Raw genomic sequence first — 13463 nt, forward strand, 5'->3', positions numbered from 1 at the left:
TCATCTCACTAACGTCACGAAAGATTCTTTAAAGGCTCTCATTACTAACGAAATCACGAAGCTTTTAGCAGTTCTCTGCCAAGTTCTGCACCTTTGGGCTCCCAATAGATCTCTGCCTCTCTGGACAGTCTTGACAGGGAAGAAGAGGCCAGATAGTGAGAATGGAGCTTTAAATCAGTGTGAAAAGTACAGAGAAAGGATATTTTTCAGAATATGCAATTCTATTTTTCTCCTAGAACTACATCTACACACGTATTTAATTGGTCCCTCACCAATGGGAAACAACACCAAGACTTCTATGAAGATTGCCCAGTGCGTTCCCTGGCTGTACGGAATGGAGTGTTTGAAAATGGCGTCCTCCTTAATATAATCCTTCTGGGCGCGGCCATGTTGTTCTCCCGATACAGTCCCTGAAGGAAAATGAACCGCGGAATAGACCGACGGACTTGATACGCCATGATAACTATTGGCAGACAGTGGCTTCCAAGGTGGTAGTGAGCATGAGCAACGTTCAAACACAGCCTCCCAAATCCTGACAGGAATTCGAGTCGGAAGTGGCCCAGAGCGGCCATTTCGCTTCTGTTGTCAACTACTCTAACCTGTGAATCGCCTGTGGGATGCTGAGGTGATTTGGAACATTAGCAGTGGGGAATCTAAGGGGTCGATGAGGGGGAATCCGCTTGGTGTGAGTGATGTTGGGAATTGGGGTCCGGGTGTTGGGGGTCTGTGGAATGAGTGATTTCGGGTCTGCGGAGTGAGTGGTGGGGTTCTTAGTGATGGGAGCTATAGGGTAAGTGGGGTTTTCTAATTTAATGCTTGGCTCGTTGATTTTCGCTCTTTCTTGCGTTATTTCTATATGTATAGAAGTATTTTTGTAACTTGAATTCCAAGTGTACTTTAATATCAAATTTTATATTGTCGGCCCATGAAATTTGTTTATATGATAGTGAACATGGGTCTTAAGAGGGCTTTGGTATGGTACTAGGAACCATTTGGGGATGTGATCCACTGCTTGGGGGACTGTAGGAGGCAATGATTGACTGGGAGCAGGAGCTTTGAGGGTCACATTGTAACACACTCAAGGGAGACAGTGATTGAGGGAGGGATTCACAGATTTTACTGTGAAATCAGTAAAGTGTTTGGGGTGTCAAGGGCAGCATTTGGGAACCAGCTGATGGGAGACCTAGTGGGCCAGTGATGGAGGTTTGTGAAGCTGACTGATTTGCTTTCTGGGCAGTGAGTGTTGTCCTTTGGAAATGAACGAGTGGGTCACTGTTGGTCTCAAGTTGGGTTTCTGTGGACATGGTTGTGGTTGGGTGTTGAGCAAATCAATGATAGTTTCCTCCTGGGGTGCATTATTTGGAACCGTATGTTGGGGTTATCTAATGGTGATTGGGAGTCCTAGTACATGTCTGCAGGTTTTCCAAGTGAAGGTGGGGTTCCATACATTGAATTTGAGTTTTGTCAGAAAAGGTTGAGCTGTCCGTATTATAGATGGGCACTGAAATGTCCAGAACCTCAGTTCCAGACATGGGCTACTTGAAGCCTAAACTCTCTGAAGGCAACAGGAAGTGTAAATGGTGTTTCTGGAAACTGACTACATAGAAGACCACACGGGACAGCGGCAACTGTGTGCAGTTTAAAGTGAGGCAGGCCTGGGCTGCCTCAGAATCCCTCAGCTTCCCTTTGGAGACTGAGTGACCTTAAGGCAAACTAGGTAACAGCAGTCAGCTTCAGTTTTCCTCATCCATGAAATGGGTATGAAAGTGAAAGTTGCTCAGTCTGACTCTTTGAGACCCCGTGAACTATATAGTCCATGGAATTCTCTAGGCCAGAATACCGGAGTGGGTAGCCTTTCCCTTCTCCAGGGGATCTTCCAACCCAGGAATCGAACCAGGGTCTCCTGCATTGCAGGCAGATTCTTTACCAACTGAGCTATCAGGGAAGTCCTCAAATGAGTATAATAATGATATTTAGCCGACAGGGTGGTATGAGAATTACTCAAGGTATCTGATACCGGACTCAGCAACTTGCTGATTTTTATTCAGCAAGTAATAAATAAAATAATTTTTATTGTTTATTGTTTATCATGTGCCAGGTTCTGAGGTTCTGAGGACTTGACAAACCTCATCTCATGGAAGTTTCTCAATGCCTATGATAAATACCTTCCTTTTCATTTTGGAAACTGCCACTAAAATAATATCTTTCTCTTTTCGTAGTTAAAAAGGTGTGTCAGAGCTGCAATTAAATCTTCATGAACTTTAGTCCAAATCTCTTCATCTTTTCTTATTTTTTACCCCAATAGATAGATTCCTGAGTTTTGTTTACCCTCATGTTGTGAACACAGTGACTTTCACCTAGTGGCCCTCAGAAATTCCTGTGGAGTGGATATTAAATGAGTAACGATGTGGTTACTACCTTTCCAGGATTTCCGGTGTCCCTCCAGAGCCCCTGGGTCAGGCCACATCACGAAGACTGCAGATCTCCCTACACAGCTCGGGTTGACTCTTCCCAGCAGCTCTGATTGGAGCCTTCTGATGCCCACTCAGCTGCAGGCTCCTGGGAAGAGTGGAGTTGTCAGCAAAAGAGACCAAGAATTGAAGCCCAGAAGGGACATGCTTGCTGACGCAAATCTGCCCCAAAGGCCCCAGTTCTTGGGTTCAGAGGAGCAGGATGGATCGTGTGAGGTAAGCAGGAGCCATCCCCACCCCAGTGGCAGTTCTCTGGAACTTGAGGGCAGACACAGGAAGCAGCAGACTCCGGGCTCCCTGCATCCAATCTGGATTCTCCTGCAGAGAGAGCACTGATAGCTAACGTTTCCTCATCCACAGGCACTGTCTTGTAGAGGAAGCTAAACTGACCGATGCAGGAGGATGTGTAGGAGAAGAGGGTTGGTCCTGGGGAAAAAGAAGAAGAAAAGGTAGCTGGCAGCCACAGGCCAGGAAATGCTGACTCCTTCCTGCTCAGCACAGGCATCCTTCACGCATATGTTCATCCTCCATCCACTGCTGGGTCTTTGCATTGTTTCAGCTGATCCCCACCTGACTCCTCACTGGAGATTGGCTGGTTTCTCCTCTGTCCTCAGAATTTACAGTCACAGGATACCAGAGCAAGAACTGGCTTTTAAGGACTGTGAGGTTTTTCCTCTTTTAAAAGATAAAATCAAAGCACCCAGGAATAATGCAGATATTAATATTTGATATTTTGAAATGAGGAAGCAGTGTTCGTGGTTATACTCTTCCTGAAATTCTAAGTTGTTCTGTGTATTTCATGACCTTTTGTGTGTTTTTAAAATAAAATTGACCCACCTAAGGACCTCATTTTAACTTTGTTACCACTTTAAATACTGTGTATCTCCAAATACAGGCACATTTTGAGGTTCTGGGGGTTAGGATTTCAGCAAATGAATGAGTGTGGAGGCGGGGGGGGGGGGTGGTATCACAATTCAGCCCATAATAGTGACAAACACTGCCTTGTTGAAAAATGTATTTCATTTTGCGTTGGAGTTGGCTGAATTTTAAGAGCACTTCATGTACAGTTAAGGTGTTAAGATGCATGATATTGGGTTGGCCAAAAAGTTTGTTCAGGAACATATAGAAACCATAGACTTTTTGGCCAACCTAATCCTTATTAGCTTTTTTATTTTAATATTAAATAAGATATTAATATCTTATATTAATAAGATATTAAATAAGATAGATAAGAAAACAATAAAAATATTGTTTTCTTGCCCTGATTCTGATTTCATACAATATGAAACAGGTAGTTAGTGGGAAGCCATATATATCATGGTGAAGTCATTAAAAACACACCCTTGTATATAAGTTCACCAATGATGACTAATTCTTATTGAGCTGGGGTATGTTGTTATAGGGGTTAGTGTCTTTTGAGGATGTGACCATGGACTTCAGCAAGGAGGAGTGGCAGCAACTGGACCCTGCGCAGAGACACCTGTATCAGGATGTGATGCTGGAGATCTACAGCCACTTTTTCTCCGTGGGTGAGCACACCTGACCTAGGACTCTTGGACGGGCCTCCATGAGATGTCCTTCCTTCTTGTGGCATGTAGTGTGACATCTGAAGAATGTAATCAGTTTGTCCTGGGCTTGTCCCAAATTGTTCATTCCTCTTGGGCATCTTTGAATGTTACTTTGTTCCTAATGAAAGATGTGTCAATGCAAGAAAGCTTCACTGAATGGCCTCTGAAGCCCAATGTACATCTGCATGCTAAGTCACTTCAGTTGTGTCTGACTCTTTTCAACCCCATGGACTGTAGCCCATCAGGCTCCTTTGTCCATGGGATTCTCCAGGCAGAATACTGGAGTGGGTTGCCATGCCCTTCTCTGAAGCCCAATACCACATCCTAATGCAATATCCTTTCTTATTCACAGGGTATCACATTCCCAACCCAGAGATCATTTTTAGGATTGAAGAAGGAAAGGAGCCATGGGTGAGAGAAACTGAACTCCCATGTCAGAGGTATCATGGTGAGTGACTGTCAAGTCATGTAGATCCATGAGGGGCCATTATTCAACCTACCACACTTATCCATTCCCCCCAGTGGTGGACACATGTTATCTCCTACTCCTTAAAACAAATGCTGCCATACATTATTTTGTAAATGTTCTGTGAAGTGAAGTCGCTCAGTCATGTCCGACTCTGTGACCCCGTGGACTGTAGCCCACCGTGCTCTTCTGTCCATGGGATTCTCCAGGCAAGAATACTGGAGTGGGTTGCCATTTCCTTCTCCAGGGGATCTTCCCGACCCAGGGATTGAACCTGGGTCTCCCGTATTGCAGGCAGACGCTTTGACCTCTGAGCCACCAGGGAAGCCCCAAATGAGAAAATGAAAGTCAGTCAGTCCTGTCCAACTCTTTGCCACCCCATGGTCTATACAGTCCATGGGATTCTCCAGGCCAGAATAATGGAGTGGGCAGCCTTTCCCTTCTCCGTGGGATCTTCCCAACCCAGGGATCAAACCCAGGGCTCTCACATTGTAGGCAGATTCTTTACCAGCGGAATGTTCCGTAGGGGCCAACATAAGAATTTCTCAGAGCTGAATAGTCAAGGGGGATTGCCTGATCACTGGTTATGACTACACTTAATCTGGCTAAGTAAATCATTTTTACATCTTGCTTGCCAACATATATAATATTTATCAAATTTCTTATTTATGGCCCATATTATGATAAAGCTGTTTTCATTTTTCTAGGAATACAGCATTTCATCATATCTGTTATCTGACTGGATTTTCCATCTGTATGTTGCTTTTGTCATCTCATTTTATCCCTTTGTGGAATTTCCTGAAGGCCTTTTTATTTGTCCTCTGAACTCATTTTTTTCTGCACTAAATCGTTCTTCTTTATCCCTAATTGTGGTGCCTCCAACTTGGGCCCCTGTACTTTCCTCTGGTCATCCCTTCATAGAGGAGTTACTCTGAAGGACCCTTCTATTCTCAACACCTAAGCCTAAAATTTTTTTTCCTGATGATCCCTTATCAGTGCCTCCAGTCCCCATGCCTAAACCATGTTCTCTTATTTAGCTTCATGGTGGACAGTTCCTGTGGGATGTCTCATTTCCTTTGAGGAAATCAGAAATTGGAATCATTATGCACAGCAGACTGGAGAAGCCCATGGACAGAGGAGTCTGGCGGGCCACAGTCCATGCGGTCAGAAAGAGTCGGACATGACTGAGTGATTAACACTACTACTACTACTATGCATATCAAAGGTGGTGGAGGAATAGGACCGGGAGACCACTTTCTCCCCTACAAATTCATCGAAAGAACATTAGAACACTGAGCAAACTCCACAAAACAACTTCTGATCGCTAGCAGAGGACATCAGGCGCCCAGAAAAGCAGCCCATTGTCTTCGAAAGGAGGTAGAAAAAATATAAAAGATAAAAAGAGAGGCAAAAGAGCTAGGGACGGAGACCCATCCCGGGAAGGGAATCGTAATAGAGGAAGTTTCCAAACACCAGGAAACTACTACTATGCATATCAGAAATTCTTCTCGCCTTATACATTTTGTCCAGAAGATTCTTCTGTTTCTTGGCTCTCCCATCTTGGTCTTCTAACTTGTTATTTTAGAAATTCTACTATATTTTCTTTTTAAAAGCAGTTTAGTTGACTCTTTTTCTTAATTCCAGGGGTATCACCATAAACCAGCTATTTTCTCATGCTTGGGTTATTTTGTTCCTAATGGGATTTGTGGATTCCCAGTCATCATGAGTTCAGTCAAGATGACATTGATAAATTACCCCAAAGATTGATTTCTTTTTCTCAGATTTTAATGCTATATATATAAATATTAAAAATAGTAAGATAATAAGTAAAATTATTACTAAATTATTACTAAAAATAGTAAAAATAAAGAACATTCTCATTTTTTAAAAAAAGTGATAGATGACTGAGGTTTGGGAACAGGACAAGGGTCTGGGATAGTTTATCCAAGTGATTGAAAGAGAAAAGAAAACAAGACGTGATGGTCTTAACCATACTCAGTGTTTAAATCTCTGATAGGATAAAGGAATAGTAAAATTCAGCCACCTTTTTTTAAAGACTCTGTTGTGTCTTATGTTCTTACTAGTAAACTAGGTGATCAGTAACTCCTGTTCTTAACCAAAAAATGGTATGTTGAGTAGCATTAAGCTGAAAGTTACAACAAAGAGACCAAGATCCAGTATAATAATTTCCAGAATAATTTTCCCCCTATAAACCACTTATAAAAGTCAGGTCAGCAGGAAGCCTTACGTTTTGTATTCATTCAGGTGTTGAAGTTTTTCTCTTGTCATTGTAGTATCATCTGTTATGATGCTGTCAATCTTCAGGATTGAGTGCATTGCAACCAAAGCCAGGTTCTCCTAGGCAGAAAAGGGGTGGAGGGTACTGAGAAGCTGTGATGTATTACTCTGGCTAGAAGCAGTGCATAATGTTGTATGCCCATTCCATCAGCAAAAACAGTCTCACCATCACATATCACTGCAAAGGAAATTGTGAGTCATTATGTGGCTTGGCTGCCATGTGCCTGGCCACAGTTAACCTCTGTCGAAGAGGGTGAAACAGATTCTAGGGGACAGCATGCTTGTCCAGTCTTCCAGTTTATCCTTCTTGGGATATGTACACTGCTAAGTTCAGGGAAATTGTGAGTTTGAGTATAGGTGTTCTTTCACTGCTTGGCCATGTCAGGATTGATGCTTTAATAGTCTATCAGAGGATATCTAGGGCTGAATGATTTTGGTATTGTTTCCAATGAGTAGGAGGAAGGTGGGAGATTAATCACAATGTAGATCTTTAACAAAAACTTATACAGATGGTCCCTGACTTGTGATGGTTCAATTTACTATTTTTCAACTTTACAGTGTTGTGAAAGTCATACACATTTAGTACAAACTATACCTTGAATTGTAAATTTTGATCTTTTCCCAGGCTAGTGATATACGGTACTATACTCTCGTGATGCCAGACTCCCAGTCAGCCATATGATCATAAAGGGAAACAACCAATACACTTACTACCCTTCTGTACCCAGATAACCACTCTATTTTTCACCTTCAGTACAGTATTGGATAAATTTCGTGAAATATTCAACACTTTATTATAAAATAGGTCTTTTGTTAGATGCTTTTGCTGAACCTTAGGGTGACATAAGTCTTCTAAGCACATTTAAAGTAGGCTGGGTTAAGCTTTGTTCAGTAGGTTAGGTGTATTCAGTTCACTTCTGATTTATGATATTTTAAACTTACGATGGACTTATCAGGACATAACCCCATTGTAAGTTGAGAGAGCTCTGCACTCTGAACCCCTCCTTCAAGCTGTGGCTATGCACAGATGCTGCCCTATGACACTCTTGTCTCTTTTATCCTGTAGTCATTCTACTAGGTCTGGGTATCTAGATCACCTGCATGAGTGGAGTCGGGTTGCCTTTGTTAAAATCTTAGCTTTCCCCGTGGCTGAGCACAGTGATTTTGGCTAATTATTTAACCATTCTATTTCCTTTGCTTCATGTAGAAAGCCAGGATAAGAAGTAGTTACCTCCTGGGATTGTTGTGAGGATTGAATGAGCTTATGTGTGCATCACATAGAACACTGCCTAGCAAATGCTAAGTGCTATACAGACATGTGCTTGACATATAGTAAGGGCTGTGTGACTGTTTTCTCTCATGATCACCTTCAGCACTACCACTGGTATATGACTCGGCAGTTTCCCCATGCACAATCTCAGTCAGCTCCATGTGACTTCTCTTCTATCCTTTGCTACTTGTTCACTGTATCTATTTCATCTTGTTCTCCTTCTAGAAGGGGAGTTTGGGCTTGAAACCCCACAACGGGAGATTTCTGAAGAAGCTTCATTTCACAATGAGATGATGGGTGGAGTCACAAGAGATGGTTCATGGTGTTCCATTTTAGAAGAACTGTGGGAACAAGCTGACCCAACAGAGGGAGATCTGAAAAATCAAAATAAACCTTCACATCAGGGGGTTTTCTTCAATAAGAAAACACTGAACACAGAGAGGGACTGTGACTACAAGGACCCTGGAAAAGTCATCCAGGCAAGGCCCCACCTTGCTTCTTCACAAAAGGAACCTCATAAACACTGCTCATTTGCAAAAAGGTTGAAGCCTAACCTAGAAGCAACTCATCAAAATCAAAGCAGTACCACAAAACACCTTGATGATATGGTTGGATCTGGTCAGTCAGTCACCCATAGCTCTTCCAGTGCCAGCTGCAAGAATACTCACACAGGAGAGAACTTCTGTGAAGGTGATACATGTACACAAGCCTTCAGCCAGAAACAGTTACTCACACAACATCAAGTTCATACTCAGGAAAAACCAGATACGTGTACTGAATGTGGGAGGGACTTCACCCACAAGTCACACCTCCTTGAGCAACAGAGATTCCATAGTGTAGAAAACCTCCAGGGATGTAGTAAATGTGGGAAAGCCTTCACCTCACAACCAAAACTTGGGGTCACTGTGACAGATCATATAGGTAACATACCGTATATATGTAAGGAATGTGGAAAAGTCTTCTTTCAGAGGCCAGAACTGGTTACACACCAGAAAACTCATACTAGAAAGAAGCCCCATAAATGCCATGAATGTGGAAAAACTTTCTTCCAGATGTTATCTCTCTTCAGACATCAGAGAACCCATACGAGAGAAAAACTCTATGAATGCAGTGAATGTGGGAAAGGCTTCTCCCAGAATTCAACTCTCAGTATACATCAGAAAATCCACACTGGTGAGCGACAGTATGTATGCAGTGAATGTGGGAAGGCCTTCACCCAGAAGTCAACACTCAGCTTGCACCAGAGAATCCATTCAGGGGAGAAGTCATATGTGTGTATTGAATGTGGCCAGGCCTTTATCCAGAAGGCACACCTGATTGTACATCAGAGAAGTCACACTGGAGAGAAGCCTTATCAGTGTCACAGCTGCGGGAAATCCTTCATTTCCAAGTCACAACTTGATATACATCATCGAATCCACACTGGGGAGAAACCTTATGAATGCAGTGACTGTGGGAAGACCTTCACCCAAAAGTCACACCTCAACATACACCAGAAAATTCACACTGGAGAAAGACACCACGTGTGCAGTGAATGCGGGAAGGCCTTCAACCAGAAATCAATCCTCAGCATGCATCAGCGAATTCACACTGGAGAGAAGCCTTACAAATGCAGTGACTGTGGGAAGGCCTTTACTTCCAAGTCACAGTTCAGAGAGCATCAGCGGATCCACACGGGAGAGAAACCCTACGTATGCACTGCATGTGGGAAGGCTTTCAATGGTAGGTCAAATTTCCATAAACATCAGATGACTCACAATAGAGAGAGAACCTTTGCCTGTTACAAGTGTGGGAACACCTTCGTTGAGAAATCAGAGTTAATCACACATCAGAGAACGCATATTGGAGAGAAACCTTATGAATGCTGTGACTGCGGGAAATCCTTCAGTAGGAAACCACAACTCAAAGTGCATCAACGAATTCACACAGGAGAGAGACCTTATGTGTGTTCCAAGTGTGGGAAGAGCTTCAACAACAGATCAAATTTTAATAAACACCAGACAACTCACACCAGAGATAAATCTTACAAAAGCAGTTAATCTGTGCAAGGCTTTACCCAGAAGTCAATTCCTAGTATGCATAAACATCATAAACATCAGTGAAACTAAGTGAATTTCTTGAAGAAGGAAAAACATGAGGCAGATAAAATCATATATTATAGAATTCTTGTTTCAGAAAAGCTCTAGGGATGCACTGCATGTCTCCAAGTTACACATATTTTACATGAAGGAAATTACTCAGGAAAGAACTTTTAAGAATGAGTGGAAATGTCTATATTTGTACTAGCTTCATTAAAAGTTATACAATTCATTTGAGGACAAAACCCTGACTAATACTTTGAGAAAAGAGTTTCTATAGAGTAAGACAGATTATTACCAGATTATTTACAGGAAAATTTGTGGGAATTTATATTAATGATAACCCTGTTTAATGTGGAATATCATTATTTTTAGGCTGCCAGCAAACTAAATGATGACTTGGCAATATTATGTATATGTGTGTGTATCTGTATACTTATGTATGTATGTATATTTATATATGCAGGTCAGCATATATATACACACACACACATATACTCAATTCTGTAATTTCTGCTACAGAATTCACTGTGTAACCAGAGGTGTTGATTATATATTTTTAAAAAGAACCTAAAAATTGTTTAAACATTTACTCCCTATTGAATTTACATCCTGAGGTTGCTCAGTCAATAATTATTAATTTCTTTGTGTACACAGATGAATGTACTTTTTTTGGTAAATGCATAAATGTGATTCTGATATTCATAGTGTAGTTTTTGTCTTCTTTCATGATTAGCTCAGCTCTACTCTCCCCTTTCCACCTCCACCATCTATGGTGCACCTTTTAGTATGAAGTCTTTTATATGTTTATACAGGCTCCTAATCATCTGTCAGGAGTCAGCAAACTGGCCATCAGCCACATCTGGTTGGCCACACGTTTTTTAAATAAAGTTTTATTGGAACACAGCCATGCTCATTTGTTTGTGTGATGTCTGTGGCTGCTTTTGTGGTCCAGTGGCAGAGCTGAGTAGTTGTGGCAAAGGCCATATGGCTCGCAAACCTAAAGTATTTACCCTCCGGCTCAGAGAGAAGTCTGCCAACACTTGTTATTCCCATACATTCCTAAGCGTACACCTATATAGGTGCTCTTCCCTCTTTGTTTTGTAAATATTGAATCATATCACATACCTCGTGCACTTGTTCTTTTCAGTCTACAACACAGCTGTTCAGTGACTGCATCAGTATTCTGTCAGTATGAGGACATGCTGTAATTTATTCAACTACCCTCATTTTTTTGTGTGGCCATACCCAGGACCTTAGTTCCCTGACTAGGGATCAAACCTGTATCCTCTGCATTGGGAACTCAGAGTCTTAACCGCTGGACTGCCAGGGAAGTCTCCATGTATTTTGTTATTCTTTCCCACTCCCCCCGCCCTTTTTTTTTCCCGCTATAGGAAAGAAGTAGAACAGCATAATTTGTAAGTAAACAGGCCCAGGAGCCAGGTTCCTGTGCATCGGTGCCTGCTCAGTCATGTCTGCCTCTTTGCAACCCCATGGACTGTAGCCCATCAGGCTCCTCTGTCCATGGGATTTCTCAAGCAAGAACACTGGAGTGGGTTGCCATTTCCTCCTCCAGGGGATCCTCCTGACCCAGGGCTCAAACCTGCATCTCCTGTGTCTCCTGCATTGGTAGGTAGATGCTTTTTAAGTTTACTTATAATTTAAGGGGAATTGCTTTGCGATACTGTGTTGGTTTCTGCCATACATCAACATGAATCGGCTATAGGTATACTCATGTCCATTCCCTCTTGAATCTCCCTCCCACCTCTCACCCCCTCCCACTGCTCTAGGTTGTCACAGAGCACTGGTTTGAGCTCCCCGAGTCATAGAGCAAATTCCCACTGGCTGTCTATTTTACATATGGTAATGAATATGTTTCCATGCTCTCTCTCCATGTTCCTCTCCATTTGTCCCACCCACTCCTGCCCCCACTGTGTCCACAAGTCTGTTTATGTCTGCATCTTCACTGCTGCCCTGCAAGTGGGTTCATCAGTACCATCTTTCTAGATTTCATATATATGCATTAATGTACAAAATTTGTTTTTCTCTTTCTTACTTCACTCTGTGTAATAGGCTCTAGGTTCACCCACCTCATTAGAACGGACTCAAATGCATTCCTTTTTATGGATGAACAGTGTTCCATTGTATATATGAACCACAGCTTTTCTTTATCCATTCATCTGTTGATAAACATCTAGGTCGCTCCCATGTCCTAACTCTTTTAAATAGTGCTGCAATGAACATTAGGATACATGTATCTTTTTCAATTGTGGTATTCTCGGCATATATGCCCAGTAGTGGGATTGTTGGGTCATGTGGTAGTTTCATTCCTAGTTTTTTGTATTTTTTTTAAGGAATCTCCATACTGTCTTCCATAGTGGCTGTATCAATTTACATTTGGGCAGGTGGATTCTTTACCACTAAGCTACCTGGGAAGCCCTTGGGTTCCTGTACTTGATTCCATATCAATCAAGCAAGATATTTATCTGCCCCCAGTTTTCAAAAGGAAGAGGACAGTAGTGCTACCCCACAAGTCCTTGTGAGAAATAAACAGGTGAATAAGCATTAAGCACTTTAACTGTGTGGAAAGAACCAGAGGTGGTCAATTTGAGTGAGGCCCTGTGTGACCAAATGAATGGCAATGAAAGGATGGGGGTTAGGGATGGCAGACAGAAGCCAGTAAAATAGTCTCCTTTAACAAGAAACTAGGTGGGATGGTTGAGGGGCTGCCCTGCAGCCCTGGTCTCAGGGATTCTCTCCGGGCTCCAGATACCCCTCAGCCTGGGGGCTCCTGGGAGTAAGGGGCCGATGTCCACGGTGAGGTTGGTGTAGAGGGGCCGCAGCTCCTTGGAGAGCAGCCTGTATCCCAGCGAGTTTGCGGCATCATGCCACCACTTCCGGCGGATCTGGGCCAGAAGGCCAGGACTGGAGGGACTGAACAAGCAGCCATGCAAGCTGAGGGCTTGGGAACAGGCCCAGGACGGGCCACCCCCACCCCACACCCCGACTCTCCTCTGGGAGCTCTGCTTGCGGCTGGGGTCCTGCCCCTCCTCCAGCGTGTGGTAGCGGCCAAAGAGCAGATGAAGCCGCAAGAGGAGCATCCTGCCGAGTTGCAGCCTTACGGGGGAGAGGGCATGAGGCTAGATGCCTGTCTCCTTTGACAGGGTCCCCATCCACACCCGGCCCCTCAGGCCAGAGTGGCTTGTGTCTCCCGCAATCCAACACAGCTCACATTCCCACTTAGTGTTGGGCACCCCGTGGCCCCTGCACCATGGAGGGGCCTGCCGCCCCTGAGCGAGGCTCCCCACAGCA

General features: G+C 43.2%; 2 protein-coding genes across 3 annotated transcripts in view; one reads left to right on the top strand and one right to left on the bottom strand.

The window, feature by feature from the left end:
- LOC122692463 (sialic acid-binding Ig-like lectin 5) overlaps positions 1–13463 on the bottom strand; it is a 76159-nt gene that overhangs the window by 24623 nt on the left and 38073 nt on the right. The window lies entirely within an intron of this gene.
- On the top strand, positions 503–11057 carry ZNF175 (zinc finger protein 175). Of its 2 annotated transcripts, XM_043900018.1 has the most exons (6): positions 503–625; positions 2427–2687; positions 2832–2920; positions 3874–4000; positions 4392–4487; positions 8299–11057. In XM_043900018.1, exons 4-6 carry the CDS (start codon positions 3901–3903, stop codon positions 10110–10112), a joined length of 2010 nt encoding a protein of 669 aa, XP_043755953.1. In that variant the 5' UTR covers positions 503–625; positions 2427–2687; positions 2832–2920; positions 3874–3900; the 3' UTR covers positions 10113–11057. The 2 variants fall into 2 exon arrangements, with proteins under 2 accessions (XP_043755953.1, XP_043755952.1); XM_043900017.1 differs by lacking the exon at positions 2832–2920.

This window comes from Cervus elaphus, chromosome 4 (genome assembly GCF_910594005.1).
Source record: "Cervus elaphus chromosome 4, mCerEla1.1, whole genome shotgun sequence".
In the NCBI taxonomy this organism is placed as follows: Eukaryota; Metazoa; Chordata; class Mammalia; order Artiodactyla; family Cervidae; genus Cervus; species Cervus elaphus.

What these genes read in the sequence shown, in the direction of transcription:
- ZNF175 (XM_043900017.1), top strand. Translation starts at nt 2,538, where the DNA reads ATGCCCACTCAGCTGCAGGCTCCTGGGAAGAGTGGAGTTGTCAGCAAA. An exon ending in CAGCCACTTTTTCTCCGTGG is followed by an intron (nt 4,001 to 4,391) that starts GTGAGCACACCT and finishes TCTTATTCACAG; the next exon opens with GGTATCACATTCCCAACCCA. An exon ending in CCCATGTCAGAGGTATCATG is followed by an intron (nt 4,488 to 8,298) that starts GTGAGTGACTGT and finishes TTCTCCTTCTAG; the next exon opens with AAGGGGAGTTTGGGCTTGAA.